Here is a 19,548-nt window from a genome sequence, read left to right on the forward strand (position 1 = left end):
GGAAGGGGCGCAGCGCTTCTCCTCTGTTCCCGGGGCTTGCGGTGGGAGGAGGGTTTTTCCTCCCCACCGCCAACATTCAGAACAGCATTCTGAATGTTGGCAGTGGGAAGGAAAACCCTCCTCCCACCGCAAGTCTTCAGGACAGCCATCCGAAGGCTGGCGCGGGGAGAAGGGCTTTTCTCCCCACCGCCAGCCTTCGGAGGAGCCTTCCGAAGGCTGGCGCGGGGAGAAGGGCTTTCCGCCCCACCGCCAGCCTTCGGAGGAGCCTTCCGAAGGCTGGCACAGGGAGAAGGGCTTTCCGCCCCACTGCCAGCCTTCAGAGGAGCCTTCCGAAGGCTGGCGCGGGGAGAAGGGCTTTCCGCCCCACCGCCAGCTTTCGGAGGAGGTCCGAGGACAGTGGGAAAGAAGCGTTGCGCTTCCCCGCTGTCCCAGAGATTTCCCTATGGGCTTTCGTCTTGCGAAGGAAGCCCATAGGGAAATTCGTTTTGCGAAGCGCCTCCAAAACGGAAAACCCTTTCGTCTAGCGGGTTTTCCGTCTTGCGAGGCGTTCGTCTTGCGGGGCACCACTGTACAAACTTAGACACATATTGATTTGCCTTACTGGTTTGTAGTCAACACAAGCCTACCTTCATGCTTGACTTGGAAGAGAGGCAAAGTATTCCCACCTGCATACAAGTTTGGAGAACAGAAGAGCCAGCAGAATTTTCTTCTCTTCTCCAAGCTTCTGTGCAAGTGAGGGTCAAACCAGGCATGACATGCAGTTATCCTTGTAATAAACAGCCAACATGAAAAGCATGAGATGGAATGAGGAGTGCTTCAACCCTTTGCTTCTGTCACAGTGCTGAATTATGCCCTGTAAAGTCTTCAGTTGGCAAGGGGAGGCCATTGCAAATAGCAGGCAGAAAATGTGATGATTCCATTCAGGACCAAAAGAGGAACAAAGAGTGAATGACCCCTCGTGCCACAGTCTGAATCCATCTCCTACCCATCCATGGCACCAGCTGTTTTATCTTTTTAAAAATCAGCTATGCAAGAGCAAACTATATGATGCACTGGCTTAACAGAAGACTCTGCCTCTGTCACAAGGTATCTGACAAGTGCAGAGCTTGGAAGAAAGCCACGTTTCTTTCATTTATTCTGCTGTTTAGAGAAGTGAAGCTCCTGGTTTGAATCCAACAAAGCTCTACTCAAGAGTAGTAGACCCAATGAAATGGAAGGGCCTCTTGGCCATGTCCCTAAACATCAATAGGTCTACTCTGCGTATGATTAGCATTGGATACAACCCTGTTTCTCTTCTCCAAAGTGGCAACACAGAAGTGTCTGCTGGGAGTCCTACTTGCCAAAGGGACAACCTGGCAAGTAGTCACTGCATGAAGACATAATTTATGAAGACAAACAGGACCCCCTGCCCCTCTCGTACCTTCAGATCCAGTTTGGTATTTAGAGAGTCCTGGCCTTCCGAGGCTGACAATACATTTGTCTCCGATTTAACGGTATGCTGCACATCTTCAGGCTGTGACTTAAAGCTGTGATTCTCAGCAGTGGACCCAATCCCAAAGAAGTCCAGTATCACCACCCAAGTTTGCAGAGTTATCAAAACATCCAAACAGTTAAAGTCAACATCCACAATACGGTTGATTCTGCCATAACTGGAAGAGAACTCCGGGTGCTTCTTGTCCACCAGCAACATGTTGATGTGGACCAAGGAATCGTCAAAGTCGCTCTTCCCGCAAGGTGTAGCTGTCCTTTCGGCGGTGGGAGAAGGGGGCGGCGTTAACGGATAGCCTGAGTCTGCATCTTCTTTGTGCCTTCTTTGGGAGACGCAGGTGGGCCGCTGATACAGCTGGAAGACATTAGGAGCTTCCTCCATATGAGAAGGGAGGGAACGGGGCATGTCTGGATATTCCACATTAGACACGGACGGACAAGACTGGGAAAGGTACTCCTTGTGTGCTAAACTGGATGGTTTGGGTGCTCCGCGTGACACCATGAGGTTCTTATACAGAGAGTCTGGATTCTTCTCCAGAAGATCCTCCATTAGCAGAGAACGTAAGGCAATCTGAATGGATAAGGTATGAGGGTGGTCCTTGGCAAACTCAACGTCAAAATCCTGAAATTTCAAGCTAACCAGGCCTTGTGCCCCAAGCGTAAGGTCACCACTCAGCTGAACCTGGAGCTCTGAAATGTGAAAGGTGGCTTGTATTTGAGTAAAGGACTGTGCCACTTCCTTGACAGGCACAAATTTGTTCGAAGACGCAGAAAAGCTGGAGTGACTGAAGAGCCCATTTTCCTTCCTGTCGGTGGAAAAGTCCGTGCTCATGCTGCGGTGCGATACTGATGGGGAGCTGGAGCTGGGATACGGGGAGGATGGAAAGCTGGATGGTGGCTTGGTCAAATCTTCATTGCAAACTAAGTTGTCAAGGGTTTGCAAGACTTGCTCATACACATGTTTTGCCAGCACCACCTTTAAGGGGAAAGATGTGCATTGTAAAACACTTGGAAACTGAGTTTCAAGAAGTCTGGTGATACTTTCAACCACATGCATCATGCTTCTTCTGGCATGAGAGTAGGGTTGTTCAGATGAAATTTTCCCCACTTCTTCAGTGAACACATGGTGGGGCAAAGATGGTTCCCTGGAACTTACCATCCTCTGCTGGATAAAGGGACCCAATTACTGCTGGACTAATGTCTCCAACTTATCAAGACAGAAAACTTGTCAAGAAATCTGCATGTGCTCCTCTTCCGCCTCTCTTCCAGGAAACCTCAGCTTAGTTTCCTGTAGCCTAGTTAGCCTAGATCAGAAGTCCTTTTGTCTCTTGCCTATTGAGAAAAAAAATGCTCTTCTCTTACCTTTAAACTACCGTATTTTTCGCCCTATAGGACGCACTGGCCCATAGGACGCACCTAGATTTGGGGGGAGGGGGAAATAAAGGGGGGGAATTATTCCCCCCCCCAGGCACGGGGCTGGGGCGGGGGAAGCCCGAGCTTTCCCCGACCCCAGCCCCCAGAAAGCGTACGAGAGCGATGGCGAAGGTGCACGCACGTTCGCCATCGCTTCCGGGGCTTGGGGTGGGGGAAGCCGGAGCTTCCCCCGACCCCAGCCCCCAGAACGGGTCCCAGAGCGATGGCGAAGCTGCGCGCAGCTTTGGCATCGCTCTGGGAGCTTGTCAGGCTGGGGGGATAGCTTCCTGAAGCCTGGAGAACAAGAGGGGTCGGTGCGCACCGACCCCTCTCGCTCTCCAGGCTTCAGCGAAAGCCTGCATTCGCCCCATAGGATGCACACACATTTCCCCTTCATTTTTGGAGGGGGAAAAGTGCGTCCTATAGGGCGAAAAATACGGTAATTATCTTTCCTTAGCTTTAAACTAATCTTTCCCGCCACCTCTATTTTCTTCCACAGCTCCTCTGCTGTTGCCAAAATGTTTCTAGATAGGCAGGAGGGAGAAGGACTTCTGGCCTAGGCTAAACAGGAAACAAAACTGTTTCCTGGCAGTGGAATGTATGCAAACTACTTGAAGAGTTTCCTAACTAGACAACTTGGAGGCATTAGCCCAGCAGTGATGGGCTCCCGGACCAGGAGAAGAAGAGCCTAACTACGGCTGCCAGTCCAGGCCTATTTTACCGATGCTGTGCAGCATTAGTGAGAAAGAGCTCTCTACACCTGCAAGATAGTGGAAGTACCGTCAGTGAAGAATTGTGGCCAGCAGGTACATTAGCCTGGAAGCAGTATCATTCTGTAAATGCGTAAGGGGAGTTTCTTCCAAACAGCCCTTGTTAAACTATTACCGTATTTTTCGCACCATAGGACGCACCGGACAATAGGACGCACTTTGTTTTAGAGGGGGGAGAACAAGAAAAAAAAATTCTCCCCCTCTCTGCCCAGCGCCCCTTCAGTGAAGCGGCAGGAGGCGATGCACAGAGAGGGGGAGAAATTTCCCCCTCTTGTTTTCCCGCTCTAAAACAAGGTGTGGTTTAAGGTGCGTTCAGGCGGCTACCTTGGAAGCCTGGAGAGCGAGAGGGGTCGGTGTGCACTGACCCCTCTCGCTCTCTAGGCTTCAGGTTCCTTTCGACCTGCTCTTTGGGGCTGGCGGGGGAAGCCAACCACCAGCCCCAAAGAGCAGGTCAGGGAGCAGAGGAAAGGGGCAGCGGAGAGGCTCCTGCCATAGCCGTGGGTCACCTCCCCAGCCGGGAGAGCGCGCGCGGGGCTAAAGCAGCCCCCCGCGACCCTCTCCCGGCTGGGGAGGTGATGGCAGGAGCCTCTACTGCCCCGCGTCACCTCTCCAGCTGGGAGAGCGCGCGCGAGGCTAAAGCGACCCCTGCGACCCTCTCCCGGCTGGGGAGGTGACGCGGGGCTGTAGAGGCTCCTGCCATCACCTCCCCAGCCGGGAGAGGGTCGCGGGGGGCTATGGCGTCTTCGCTCCATAGGACGCACACACATTTCCCCTTCATTTTTGAGGGGGAAAAAGTGCGTCCTATAGAGCGAAAAATACGGTATTCACACTAAACTCCATGCTACAAAATCAGCTAGAGGACAGTATGCTGGCAGGACCATACTTTTATTGCAGGTGCTTGAAACTGCCCCACACAGAGAGAGGCCACTTTGTGAATTACAACAAAATAGAAGGAGAGGAGTTAAAGGTTATCACACAGGGACCACTCTACAGCATTTTAAATGTGGTGGGGGGTATTGTTTCGGTTTGTTTAAACTATTTATTTTGTGCTTTTATCCTGCATTTTTTTATCTTGTGAACCACCCTGAGATCTTCGGATGAAGGGTGGTATATAAATATAATAAATAACTAATAATAATAATAATAATAATAAATGAAGCATATGTACCACTGAGAAGCCTGCAAGAACCAACTAACCAACGGCAACATAGTCATCTCTAGCAGGAGGACCACTACCCAAAATTAGAAACCGAAGTGTACTCTACCCGTAGAGGGTTGACAAATTTCCCCTCGATCCGCATAAGGCTTGAAATTTCAACATCATCGTTCATGGAGAAGGCCAACTCTGCATCGCTCTCTACTGGAATCTTCTCCAGTTTGAACTGGATAGTAGCATTATTCAAAATATGAAACGCTGCAATTAAGGAGACGTGTGTTCAATGTTATTAAGGTCTGGATTAACAGTCACATTATGCGTTATGATCTGATAAGGACCAGAGATGGGTCACCCCTAATAATAATAATAATAATTTTATTATTTATACCCCACCTACCTGGCTGGGTTTCGCCAGCTACTCTGGGTGGCTCCCAGCAGAATAGTAAAAACACGATAAAAACACTCCAGGCTAAAGGTAGCAGCTTTACCAGCCAAGATGGAAACCTTGATTCCAATTCTGTTGCTCAAACTCACATGCTGAAAAGGTGTTGCCTGCTACAACCCGTAACAGCCTGCATTATGCAAATTAGTGATTAGGCGTTCACAAATCCACTCAGTAAGAACTGAAGAAGAGCCCTGCTGGATTAGGCCAAAGGCCCATCTGGTCCAAACACCCTGTTCTCACAGTGGCCAACCAGATGTCTATGGGAATCCAACGAGAGCTCTCTCCCCACCTGGAATTCCCAGCAACAGGTATAGTCATCGCAGATAGCAGTCACTGACAGCCTGATCCCCCATGAAATTATTTAATTCTCTTCTGAAGCCATCCAAATTTGTGTCCGTCACTACATCTTGTGGGAGCAAATTCCACACTTTAACTACACTTGAACTACAGTGGTACCTCTGGTTACGAACTTCATTTGTTCCGGAGGTCCGTTCTTAAGTTGAAACCGTTCTTATCCTGAGGCCCGCTTTCGCTAATGGTGCCTCCCGCTGCGCGCATGCCTCTGGCACATGACTTCCGCTCGTATCCCGGGACAAAGTTCGCAACTGGGAGCAACTACTTCCTAGTTAGCAGAGCTCGTAACCTGAAGCGTGCGTAACCAGAAGCGTTCATAACCAGAGGTACCACAGTATGTGCTGTGAAGAAGTACTTCCTTTTGCATGTCCTGAATTTTCCAATGTTCGGCAGCGCACAACTCTCATTACTGGGGCTTTTGTCCGTGGCGAGGTTTGCAAAAGTTAAAAAAAAGAGGCAGAAGTCTCTCCTCCTGCTACTAACTGTAGCCCAGTACGAACAGAAGACCATGCTCACCCACAGCCCTGAAAAATTCCAGGTTTCCGGAAAGAGATGATAGTCAAAGTCAGTTGCCTTTGACTATCTTCTCTTCCCAGAATCCTCTAGAAATACAAAGCCATGCTAAGCTGTGCGAATCTGTTAATAAACAGTTGAGATCTTTTGTGTCTAAAATTACTTCAAAATGGGAAGAAGCTATAGATCGGTGTTTCCCAAACTTGGGGTCTCCAGTTGTTTTTGGACTACAACTCCCAGTGGACAGAGTTGATGGGATTTGTAGTCCAAAAACAGCTGGAGACGCAAGTTTGGGAAACACTGCCTTAGATGAAAGAAAACACCTATTACCACTTAATACAAGGGTGGGGGAACCTTTTTTCCCCCCAGTCCGAGGGCCACATTCCGTGCAACCTTCCAGGGGCCACATGCCAATGGTAAGCAGAGCATCAAATGTAGATTTCACCTTTGTGCCCTGAGAGATTTCACCTTTGTGTCCCAAGGAGAGCATGATGCAAGATCAATGAAGAGTCCCAAGTGCCAGACAGAGAGGCCTAGACATCTGCATGTGGTCCCTGGACCCAAAGTTCTCCACCCGACTTAATAAAAAACCAGATTGACTGCACAGCTACCAACAAATCCGTAGCTCTGACAAGTGGGAGCAAACGAGCCCAAGCCTTGTTTAACTCACCATGGCCTTTATGTAAGGATTCAAAGAAATCGTGCCGAGTGAACTGAGGATCTTCCTGGCTGCTGCCACTGCTGCTAGCAACACCCGAAGGAGGGTGCAGTGCATCTGGCATCTCAAAAGAAGCTTCTTTCTTGGCTGCTAAATGGCTGCTGTTTAGAGAATACATTTTAATATCTCTGATTTCAACCTGAAGCCTATCACTTCTCAGACTGTCCTCTCCGGCCACAAAATTCTGGATCGATATTTGCCCTAAATGCCCCACCAGCAGCTCTGGGCTGCCCGGCTTCCGGGGTATGGATACCACTGGGGATTCAATGTTCACATTCAAAATAAGCTTGATCGTTTCGGTTTTGAAGCGCACCGGAAAGACCTCCTCCCCTTCGCTGTTTTCCAAATTGAAGGGGTCCCTGGACCGAGGTGTCGTATCGAACAGAGACACCATTTCGCTATACTCTGCCGTCTTCGTGGCCAAGACGGTGGTCACTTTCGTGGCTGCACTCTTCAGCATGCTGCGGAAGTTCTCCTCCAGCTCGTCCATGGACAAGGTGATCTCTTTCAAGAACTTGGCCGAGTGGTTGTAATGCAGCGAGGCCATACTGAGCTGGAGCGAGCACTCCTCTTTGGACTTCTCTGAGAAAGTGAAGCTCAAGGCGTCAGGAAGGCTACTGGCATCGTCGAACTGGAGAAATGTAGGCTTGAAGGAGCCCGGGACGTGGGTGAGGTTTTCATACCGCATCATATTCCCAATGCTTACGACATACTGGTTTTTCATGCTGTCCAGAGTCAGGTCCATAAGATGCAAGCAACCCAGAGAGCCATTTATATCCAGCCGGCTGCCCATGGAGACGTTCACTTTGGTTCTGCCAATGCTCGCCGTTGCAATTTTCCGGCCAAGTTTTTCTCCGTTCACCATTGTAACCGTCCTAAGGAGAAGGACGTTTAACCAGTGGATGTCTACTGCTACCTCTGTACTCTGGGCGTGGGTGGTCTGGAAGGTTTCCTGCTCGCTGAAATGCCTTTCTGCATCAGTCATGAGTGGCTGAGGGCTAGAATCGTCTTTCTCCTTTGGGAAGGACTTTTGGAGAAAGCCAATCAACTCAACGATCGTCTCCGGGTTGAGAATGATATCCAGGTTGTTCATCTGGACCGATATCACTTGGAGAGTGCTGTCCAAGTTCATAGAGGAGCATTCTGCACTCACAAACTGGTATTCCAACTTAATTAAGGATTCATCGTCCTGTGGGAAGCTGCCAGGCAAATCACTTGACGCCACAGCGTATTTCTTGGTCGAGTGCACCCTGTCAGCTACACGAGCCTCGTCGAGCCCACCAACAGGGGACTGGGCTCGGCTGTCCCGGAGGCTTCCTGTTGGAACATCGAAACTGAGATTCTTGTGAGAAGCCATCAAGAGGTCAAAATCTGAACCGTAGGTTTGCATAGTGTCAACCAGCAGCAAGCCGTGGACTGTGAGAGAAACTTCTGCGTCATAAGGCCTCTTCACAAAATGTGCATTCGTGCCGAAAACCTTGAGGACGGAGATATACCGGCCGTTGCTTTCAACGGCTAATTGCATACAGTTAACTTGGAACTCTGCTAAAAGCAGTTGCGATTCTACAAGGACTTCCTTAGTGTGTTGTTCTACCACCATCACACTCTGTGTTAAATTCACCACAGAGCTGTGCAAACTTCCGCGATGGTCCAGATCTGAAAAAGTCACCTCTTTGCCTATCTGCGAAGTGCCCACAATGTCCGTATCAGATGTGCTCAGCCTTCCAAAGCAGTTGTTCAGAGCCATTATTTTATCCTCGTTGATGTGTATTTTCAAATCGGGCAGATTCCCAGACAAGACGGCTCCAGGGTACTTGGGATCAGAGGTGTAGATCAACCTGCGTTCCAGCTGCAAGTGGACATTGAATTTCTCCACCACATGGGTTGGGCCGACATCACTGTCCTGGGCATGCTTCCAATTGTCTTTCACTCGGCCAACCATGATCTGCAGATCCATGAATGACAAGCTGTAGGTCTCATACATTTTTTTACTCATCAAGTGTGCCTGCAGCTGTGCTTCACTGATTTCTACCCCCGTGAACTTGAGAGTTTTGTCCTCACCAGCCACACTAATTTCAGGAGGCGGGCTGCTTGGAGGGGTTGCAAGAGGTGTTTTATACTCATCGTCGCTCAGGTCACTCAGCTCTGAAGATGGACCACCGGAGCTCCTCTTTTTGTGCTCCTCTGGAAGATTGAGAAGACAGGAGAGAGAACTTTAGTCAGGTATTCTCTCTTTCTCAACCTTATGCTCAAAGTCATGAACAAAGCCTGTCTGCTGCAACTGGACAGTGCCAATCCTGAATGTATTAGATTTGTGACCATTATGCTCATTTGCCTTCAGTAGCAGTAAAGCTCTCCTGGATGAATTACTAATTGCCTCTCGTCTATTTTTTGGGAATCCTGCAACGCGCTAAGTTTCTTTTACTCTGCTAAATACAGTGGACGCTCGGGTTGCGAACGTGATCCGCGAGGGAGGAACATTCGCAACCCGCAGTGTTCGCAACCCGCAGCACCACGCCTGTGCATGCGCGGGTCGCGATTTGGTGCTTCTGTGCATGTGCGAGCGCCAAAACCAGGAAGTAACCTATTCCTGTACTTCCGGGTTCGGCGTGGTGCGCAACCCGAAAACGCGTAACCTGAAGCGTCTGTAACTCGAGGTATGGCTGTATACGTTGTAATCTGCTCTGGGTCAATATGAGCAGAATTCATGGCATAAATATGTGCAATTAGAAAAGAAACTGGCATAGGAACTGAACTTCTTGCTGCTTCCAGGATTCTGGTTCCTTGCATTCTAAATCAGAATATTCAGTCACAGTTTTAACTGTTTTTTTCAAGAGGGATTTTTTTTTTAAGTACTAGCACTGGCGATACCCCACAGATTCTCTTCCTATTCAAAGCATTTTGAATAAAATAACAATTTTCTGATTTCAAGATTAACAGGCATGCTCCTGCACCACCATCACCCTACTAAAAGTGTGAACAGTACCTTGTGTGTTGGTGAGCAGCATTCTTCCCAAATCAATTACTACTAAAACTGGATCAGCAAATTTAAAGTCATCGGGGAAGATCACCTGAGGAGCAGAAATATCAAGGCACACTGTCCAGCGCTTGCTTTCTTCCTGAAAAGGAAAAAATAAATTAAAAATAAGTTTATTTATTATGTATAGGTCCAATAGGATTGCAAGAAAACAGCCAGCCCCAAATACTACTAAGGAACATTATAACATATGGCATTCATGTTATGTGAAAGCCTCTCTTCATTTGGTTTTACTGTTGCTTCATTAGCTGTTTTCATTTTTGCTTTATTAGCTACTGTCATTTTTAGAACCGCAATCATAAAAATAAAGCAGTAGAAATGAACAGCTAATAATTGCAAGAGCACTTTATGAATTTTATTTATTCAAGAAGCTGAATATTATCCAAGTTGTGTACGTAACAGGGTAAAACAATTACCAATAACATATAGTTTAAAATCAGCAAAATTTAAAACTAAGTAAATGTAACTTTCATCCGGTTGAAACGAAAAGGGTTTTAACAGGCATCTAAAACATATAAAATGAAGGTACCTGCCGAACGTTTATTCAGGGAGTTCCAAGGCATACATAAATTAAAAACAGCACTGACAGATCAGTATAGAGAGACAAAAAGAGTGGATAATGCTTATGTAACAAAAACATCTTCATAGTATGTCCGAAGACAATCAGAGAGGAAGCATGTCCAATTTTCCTAGTAAGAGACTTGCACAACCAGGTAGCCACCAGTGAAAAGTCTCTGGGTTATAGCCAATGCTATTCCTACACAGAGCAGACCTACTGAAATAAATGGCTATGACTAATTTAGGCCCATTAATTTTAGTAGGTAGGACTTAGTTCAATACAACCCTTCCTGGAATCCACTAACCATCACCAGAGAGCAGGCTCTCTGGAGCAAATCAGAGGTATTGACTAAGTGTATAGGCATAAGCAAATCTTCAGCTAACTTGATGCTAGGCTATCTTAAGGGCTTTACCAACATTTTTTACCAGGAATTCAGGCAGGGAACATTGAGAGCCCTGCCTAGCAACCTTTCCTGCATGCAAGCCAGGTGCTCTGTCACTGGTTCTGCTATTCATATTCCAGCCAAAATCCAGACCAACCATAGTTTGCAATAAATAAATAAAAAATCCATGCAAATTCCCCCCCTTAATATACCACATTTTATACGCTTAATTTTTCAAAGTGTGTGCGTGTGCATTGGTCCTCTCTCCCTTCTGATCCAGAGACCGACATTACATTAAGCTACCTTCACGCTGATACACACAGATGCAAAGAGCACAAGTCACCATCCTTTGAAATCCCCTTACAATGAAATCCCCCACAAGCAAGCGGTCGATGGTTTGCCTGATTTCGGCTTTCGTCTGCATTTTGAGCTTGTTGTACTGTCTCCTGGCAGCTGCAGCCACTCTCAGCTCTAGCTCAGACTGGCATCCGAAACCTGCACCGAGAGACAGAGGGGGATGCCAGAGTTTGCTTACACTTCAATGGTACAGAAAGGAAAAAAGTAACAATCAACGGAGATAAGTTTCATAGGCAAAAAAAAAAGGGGGGGATTTCCAAGTTAAGAGAAGGTTATTTTCCCTCTTTTATGAGAATAAAAGTCAGAAGGTTTCTCTCTAACTAGGCAACTAGTGTAACTGACAATTTGGGAGTTGTCTCTTCTTAATTCTAAAGTAAATGTTTTATGCAGGAAATGTCCGTAGTTGAGAAAACTTCCTCTTCCTGCAACCCGCCAAGTCATTGCTAGAAGCTAGTCACACATTCCATTCTGACTTTATGAAGATAAAACAATGCTCACAGAGGACTCACAAGCCACCGCAGATGTCATTTATGTGCAAGAAACACCCTATGCTCACTAAGTTATTTCTCTCCCAGGTTTAGCTCCAAGAGGGTAATTAGTAATTCACCCCTTGCTGGAACTCTGCAGGTAAGAGCTGAACAGCCATCTGCCGGTGGTAATCTAGCTCTTGATTTCTTGAATCGAGATGCTCTTATTATTCTATGCCTCTTACTCTCCCCGGGGGCTCAAAGTCTCCCAGACACTTGATCTGGAAAATTATCCAGGAGTCAAGTCCGCTCAGGAATGATGACCACATCAAGGTAACACAAGAAAAATTCTAACTTGATGGCCGTCACAACATCTTGGGGCATTGAGTTCCACAGTTTACATATAAGAAAACTCATTCAATTCTTACTAGCGCACATGTATTGTACCGAATAAATTCTTTATTGCTACTTTGACAGTACTTAAGTATGAAGAAAGAAAAAAAGAAAAAGAAAGGAAAGGAAAATAAAGAAATGTAATTATTCTAGCAAAAAACAAGAAAGGTTAACCTGAGGTATGAACCCTTCCCTTGTAGAAGAAATCGGCTACTTTCTTAATGGCTTGTGGATTGTAAATAATATTTAGAGGTCGGGTACTGACTTCCAGACGTCTCTCAAAATTGCTGCGAACTGGGTTTCTCTCATACAGCATCTCAAACACTGGAACAGCAGGATCAGCAGCTGAATCAAAACAGAGCACAAGAGAGATCAGCAATGATGCCACTGACATGCACAGCACTCAGTTGTATTTTCAGTTGTTAATGATAGATTTGCTACAAAAATGAGAAATGTTACCAGCGCTTTCATTACTCGTGTCTGAAGAGGACGTCTGGAGACCAATGGAAGAGACACAGCCGACTTCTTTTTGCTGATGAGAACAAGAGAGCTATGATTATAGTTTATTATTTATTGCGTTTATATCCCACCTTTTCCTCCAAGGAGCTCAAGGTGGAGTATGTAGCTCTCCCCCCTCCTCATTTAATCCCCACAACAACCCTGTGGGGTAGAATAGTCTGAGAAGCTGTGACTGGTCCAAGTTCACCTAGTGAGAGCTTTATGGCCGAGTGGAAATCTGAACCCTGGTCTCCCAGGTGCAAGTGCAATGCTTGCAATGCTACACCAAACTGGATCTCGCCACACTGTACCTTGTGTGTTATGTCCTGCTCATCCAGCATCTATTCAAAACAAAACATCCTACATTCTGTTGTAATTTCTATCATTTCTTGGGCTTATTGGTGCAACTAATGGCCTTGTGGAATTTTAATAATGGCAGCTGCAATCCTAAACACATACTCACTTGGAAGCAAGTCCCGTTGAAACCAATGGAGCTTACATTCAAGTAAATTCTTTTCAGAGTGTGTGATCAAATTCACAAATAGAAGTCAGAATGAAAATACTTTTTTAAAAAACTGCATGTCCCTTTCTTTGCAATCTCTCAAGCTTAAGGCAAATCGTAAGGTATGGGTCACTAACCTGTGGACCTCCAGATACTGTTGGACTATCAACTCTTATCATCCCTGATTTTGGGGCCATGCTGACAGAGGCTCATGAGAGTTGCAGTTCAGAAGAACTAGGGGGCAACAGGCAGGCAAAAGCTGCTCTACCAGATGTGCCTGCAGCGCAACAGCTGGATAATCCCACCCAACTCATTTTAGCAGAAAACTGGTTGTCCCCCCAATCCCTTTCATGAACACAATGTAACATATATGTTAAATTCCAAGTTCTGCAACAAATCGTGTTATCGGCACAATTCAACGTACGGGGTTAGGGAAGACAAGGACAGGGAATATGGTCCCTTCCGTCGCTAAGTCTCGTAGGAAGAGGCCACCAAGCTGAACCTTGAAAAGGGAAGAATTCCTCCGAGGAAGAGATTCTGCTAAGATGGTTACTCCTAGAAAAAGAAGCACACAAAAGCCGGTGTCATGTTGACTAAAAATAATAGTCACGGCATTGGTCTGCTGAAAAACAGAAACAGGGAAAATAAATGCCCCTAGACAGCAAGGGTTAACGCGTCTTGTTTGTCACATCCGCTGCTGCAATCATGTCTGTTCCATATGATTTTTCCCAGCAGTGCAAGTGAAACTGTTTGTGGAGGCACATTGGCCTACATAAGGAACAGGGCCTTTTCCATTGCGGCCCCAAAGAGAATGCAACTAGGACAATTTGGTTGCAAGAACCGTATTAAAGAATTGGCAGTGTCTAGGTTGTCACGAATAAATGTTAGGTTGGCTCCGTTGTGGGCCCCGTCCGAGCACAGAAAATCAACCACATATAATTGAGAGAACTGTGTTGAAGGGCAGGTCTAAAGCTACCAAAGGATTGTCAGGGATACTGATGTACAGCTGGCGCAGGGAGCCCACCTCGTCCTTGTATCCCACTGCCATTTACTTATTGCCTGGTAAGGTGCCTATTTTGAGCAGCTCACTGTTACTGCAATTCTCATCAATACCACTACTTCCTGATGGCATGTGCTGTTCAAGAGCAGAAGAGACTGCTTGGAAGGTTTTCCTGCATTAGAAGTGTTTAACACTGCACTAGTGGATCCCCTGCACCACTGGAGATTCCAGTTCATAATTTTAACAGAAAGAGGCTTCTCGCACATGCACACACACAACCAATACCTGAAAATTCAAGCTGCATGAAAGCTCTTTCATGGGCCTGCAGGCCCTTCTTCCCAGCATGTAGCAAACTGACAGAGCCACCTTGCAGTTGGAGATTTAACTTTGCCAAAACATGATCCCTCTTTGTGAAGGTGTTTATGTTGGAGACGTCCGCAGCTGGATCAAAAAAATCATCGGCACCTAATAATACAAGGAGAGGAAACAGCAGAGACTTTAGAAAATGCAAAGCACTTGCAAGCAAATCCGCCCAACCTTAACTACAGAGTGAGAGCTTCTGGCCATTAATTGTGCTGTTGTTGTTTTTCAAGGTTTTCTTTAAAAAATATGAATACTACCGCACAAACTTAAAGGAGCACAAAATAATTAGTTTTAACATTGAATAGAAATCCATACTTGGCCCAGACCCCTATCTCAGAATTTAAGAAGGCTGGATGGAAGAGACCCTGCAGAATCAGCAGGAAAGTCCCCCAGATCCTTCTGGATGCCAAGACAACTCATATTTTGCCAGAGGCAGATCATTTTAACAGATGTGGAACAGGTTTTAAACTGGCAAGAGCCTAGTCTTGGTCGGGTAATCTTAAAGTAAAAATAGTACATGCCAAACAATGAGACCACCAAACCAGAGGTCAGCACGGAATTAATAGTACAGGGTTTGAGTGCCAATTAGACTCTTTATCAAAACCTGGTCTTTGGAACAGCCATCCACATTTTCTATTGCCAGTCCCAAGAATGGAACAACACAGCTCCCAACTACATCTAGTCAAAGCAGGCTCTTACTGGTTTTCCAGCATAATTGTCATGGATATGTATTGTCCATGTAGTACACCACAACTATGTGATTTTAACACACATTTTTTTATAAAGTTCTGGGTCTTGTTTGTTGTAGGGGGGGGGGTCCCTTATTGTGTACAGTGTGGCAGCACCTTCACCAAGAGCAAGGATGGAAAACCTGCAGCCACACAGGTCCTGTTGAGACTCCCGACTCCCATCACCATAGCCAACGAACAAGGGATGATGGGAAATGTAGTCCAACAACAACTGGAGGGCCACAAGTTTCCCACAACTGATCTAGAGCTTCAGGGTAAGTTTTCCCATACCAGCAACATCGTCCGGCCTCCACTGTTCAGATGTTTCCGAAAGCAGTCCTTCGAAAGATTCCGTTTCCAGGGCTTCCTGAGAATCGCTGTACCAGCCTCCCCACCCAGGAAACCAGGACTGAAGATAGCGAAGCATTCCACTGCTGCTAGTATCCGATTCTATTGCAATCGTTTCCTCTGAGGAATCGGACAGTGGCTCCTTGATGCTCTGCTTGAAATGAGGAAAGGTATAATTTTTTAAAAAAAAGAGGAATTTAAAAGGTGCTGCTAATCAGAACTATTTTCTCTTACTGTTATTACATGCCTGGAGTGAATGCATGATTGACCTGCTTTATCCCTGCTCTGTCTAAACATGTTTGCTGGAATACTGCTACCACCACACCCTCTAACCCACAGCACGATCCAGTGGTGACAGAAACGGGATCCAAACTGGTATTACCAAAAAACAAAAAAGGAGATCAGAATAGCTAGGGAGAGCTCCAAGATTTGTGCAAGAACCAAAAAAAGATATACAGGGAGGGGAAATCTAAGGGGACAAAGAAGTAAACCAAACACAGCCCAAAGTGTACTGGAGAAACTTCATTAGCAACAGGGTGTTTATTTTGGGATATATTTTTTTTTTGCTTTGTATCTCACGCTGAATACTGGATAAATGAGATTCAAACAATGCATGAAATCAAATCAATAATTCTGATGTTATTTCACGTGCTTAAAGTCACCGCTCTCAGACGTTTCCAGGTTGGATGGTTTTCTGTTTGCATCATTAGCAGCTCCAAACCCCCTAAGGTGCTTCTAAATATTGCATCTCATAAAATCTCTAACCTCAGCAAGTTCGCAGAATCTATTGTACACTATCTCGCGCAAGATTTTCAGCTCCTCAAATGTCTGTTCATCCTCAATGCGCTCTATCTCCTCCTGCAGGCAGAAAAGGAAATGTTGGCAAATAATCCACAAAGCTTAAAGACTCAACTCTTCATTCAGATAGCCATTTCTTTTCTTGAAGGAGCCACTTAATCTGAAGTTATGAGAATTAAGCTTTGAAATCACAACACCAACTTAAGTAAATGGTCCAGTCTGGATGCAAGGCATCTCGGTTTATTAAGGAGAAAGATGTATGAGCCTTGTATGCATGCACACCACCCCTCAACTCCTCAGTGTACCAGACTTCCAGATTTCTGCTATAGTTACCTATTACATTCTAACTGGGAAACTATAGTTACAATGATCGGAACCCATTATTTGAAGGTGGTTTCAAATCCTGGTTTCAAACGGCACTCAGAGGCCTACTGCCTCCGACACTGGAGGGAGGTGATAAGGAACTCCTTGGAGTCTCTGTAAATGCTACTTCTCCAGATGTTTGGGACTACATTTCCCATCATCCCTAGCTAACAGGACCAGTGGTCAGGGATGATGGCAATTGTAGTCTCAATTGTAGTCCCAAACATCTGGAGGGCCAGAGTTTGCCTATGCCTGAATCCGAACAAAGGCAACCTCTAAAATGTTTCCAACAGGCAACAACGTATATATATTTTAAGCCACAAAAGGTCTACAACGGATTATGATTATACATGCCAGCTGAGGAGCTATAATCTCAAAGTGATGGCTAAGATACCGTAGCCCAGCTGTTTCCCAATACCTGCTCCTCATCAGACAGCTCCACTTCTTTCAACTTCTTGTAATACAGATCTGTGTACAATACAGCATCCTGGGCCCGATGCAACACGAAATCCCAGGAACAGCGTTCCCTCTGCTCTCTGATCTCCGCAATGTGTGCATTCAGAGCAAAAAGCCACCACTCCCGGCAGCTGAAACATTGCAAATGAATGTAATTCTGGTTATTATTATTATCATCACTCTTTCATTCATTGCTTTCTAACCCACTGTCAATGTATTTTACATGCAATGTAATTAAAAGTCAAAAAGGAAAAGCAACACACACATTTTAAGTGAGACTAAAATTCTAACAAGTGGACACTCATGGTTAGCAGTTATCCCTCAGACTGCAGAAAGATGCAAGAAAAGGTTGAACTACAAATGGTACTACAAGGTTCTTGCTTGAGGCAGGCTGCAGGTCTAAATGGGAACACCTTAGCCAAGGAAACACTCTAGCTGGTATTTCGTTTCAGGCTCCCCACTTGTTCAATTCTATCTTCATTAACCACTGTAGGAGAGACCCTACAGCCTGCAAAATAAATTTTTAAAACTAATAGTGACTGAAGGGATCGACTGGTTATACTAAAAAGTCAAAACATCAAGGGGTAGACTATCTCCAATCAACAAGACAAAACTTAAAAACTAAGTTTGGTAAGATAATATAGAATGCTTCTGAATATTACAGGAAGGTGAAGTACAGCTTTAGACCAATATAAAAATATATATAAATATGAACAAAAAGATAAAGTGGGGGGGATGATGATACAATAACAGATTTACTTCTCTATGGTCAAAATCTGATTGAAATCCAATAGTAAGACAACAAAAATTGTCAAGCAGATACATTTCATCCCAATCAGTCTTTTTCAGTGATCAGAAGAAAATTATTATAGGCAACCTCTTTACAAAGTATTGGCAGCTCTGTCTAAATGATGTGCTGAGCTCACCAGTCATACAAACTCATGATCACAGGATTACTATGCACAAGTGGTGGTACTGAAAGCACACCACACGAACAAACAAAAGCCCTTCTTCATCTTAGCACTGTTATCTCCATTTGTCACTTTGCCAAGCTATGACACTCCTCCAAACTGTAGTTTCTGTGTATGAGCATAATCTTCAGTCCTATTTAAAATTAAACATAAAAGCAGATGGCAACTCAAGCATGCATTCTTATCATCATCAACAACAAAAAGTATACCAGAAGGTTTCGGGAACAGTATTTAATTAGGAAAGGGAGACTTGCGTGTATGGTTATTTGATCCAAGAAAACAGAGCTCATACTTTCCAGCTACGGGGACCTTTGGCTTCCATCTTCTGAATCTGAGTTGTCGCTCTTTTCGATCCAGCTCTTTCAAAAAGTCCATTATTTGTCGGTATTGTGTCTGTGTGAATAAAATCACCATACAGTGGTTAGGCAATCAGTACGGATGAATTCCATAACAGAACACAAATGCCAATATTAACGGCTGAACTCAGGAATGAACTTTGCCGCTTTGCCTAAAAAATTGTCCACAGGTATAACGAGAAGGCAACATGGGCTTTAAGTAACTGTCCAGGGTAGCTGGCAAGGCTAGAGAGACGCAAATGCAGTAACAGATTTATAGTTAGTGGCTTTGACAGTTTATTCCCAAATTCAGATTAAAGAAGCTAAAAAAAGTGATGCGAACACAGGAAGCAATTTCTGAAACCTCCATAGATATTGGCTGTGAGGACTCAAGCTTTGTGGTTTGAAGCAAGCCCTCCCGACCTGTTAGCTTCACTGCTGACTACTTGCATTTTTTTGTGGCCTAGAGGCATGTAAGGCTGTGTACTAATGGTAGAACGGGTGCAGCGTGGAAGATCATCCTCATAATTTTTTCCAGTGCTTTCAAGTGTTCAAAGCTCTCTCTATACATACCTTGTTGCAACCCTTACAACAGATGTGGGGAATCTTTTTCAACCTGAGAGCTGCATTCCCACGGTAAAGAAACTTCCAAGGGCATCTTTCTAGGAACGGGTGGTGCCAGACTCATACACCACCAGAGACCTTTACGTACATAAGAAGCTATTTTCCATGGAAACAGAAGCTAATGTTCAGTTCTTGATAACTCCACTCAACGCTCCCCTTTCTTTTGACCTCCCCCCCCCCCCACCGGTTTAAAAGAAAAGGCTCTCCAACATTCTTTACCTGCCATAACTGGGCAGAATAATACAAACCAAGGTCAGAACTGAGGTTTCCTAAAAGCTGAACAGTTAATGGTTAAAAGGAGACCCAGAGGGCTGGTTGAAATCTGGCCGCAACAAGCCTATGTATTCTCCAATTGGGAGTGGCAGTGGTGAAGCGGCTCTCCTAAGCTGCCAAGCAAGTTCACGGCAAAGGCAGAATTCACACAAGGGCCTTTCTATACAATTCTATACAAGCCTGGAGTAAAGAAGGATGTTAAGCAACACGTGCATGCGTGAAAATATTGTATGCAGG

At 45.5% G+C, this 19,548-nt stretch overlaps 1 protein-coding gene across 11 annotated transcripts in view; it reads right to left on the reverse strand.

The window, feature by feature from the left end:
- The window catches only part of VPS13D (vacuolar protein sorting 13 homolog D), a 119,025-nt gene that overhangs the window by 87,782 nt on the left and 11,695 nt on the right, over positions 1–19,548 (reverse strand). For 6 of the 11 annotated variants that reach the window (XM_081201334.1, XM_081201332.1, XM_081201336.1 and 3 more), the window contains 13 exons: positions 18,372–18,472; positions 17,071–17,239; positions 16,257–16,349; positions 15,435–15,645; positions 14,338–14,517; positions 13,477–13,607; positions 12,512–12,584; positions 12,227–12,397; positions 11,200–11,330; positions 9,844–9,976; positions 6,810–9,041; positions 4,937–5,085; positions 1,421–2,464 (listed from right to left, as the gene is read on the reverse strand). In XM_081201334.1, coding sequence (XP_081057460.1) covers positions 1,421–2,464; positions 4,937–5,085; positions 6,810–9,041; positions 9,844–9,976; positions 11,200–11,330; positions 12,227–12,397; positions 12,512–12,584; positions 13,477–13,607; positions 14,338–14,517; positions 15,435–15,645; positions 16,257–16,349; positions 17,071–17,239; positions 18,372–18,472 — 4,818 coding nt within the window. The remainder of the gene's footprint in view (positions 1–1,420; positions 2,465–4,936; positions 5,086–6,809; positions 9,042–9,843; positions 9,977–11,199; positions 11,331–12,226; positions 12,398–12,511; positions 12,585–13,476; positions 13,608–14,337; positions 14,518–15,434; positions 15,646–16,256; positions 16,350–17,070; positions 17,240–18,371; positions 18,473–19,548) is intronic. The other 5 variants (XM_081201335.1, XM_081201333.1, XM_081201330.1 and 2 more) reach the window with 2 other exon arrangements.

This window comes from Podarcis bocagei, assembly GCF_964188305.1.
Source record: "Podarcis bocagei genome assembly, chromosome: 7".
In the NCBI taxonomy this organism is placed as follows: Eukaryota; Metazoa; Chordata; class Lepidosauria; order Squamata; family Lacertidae; genus Podarcis; species Podarcis bocagei.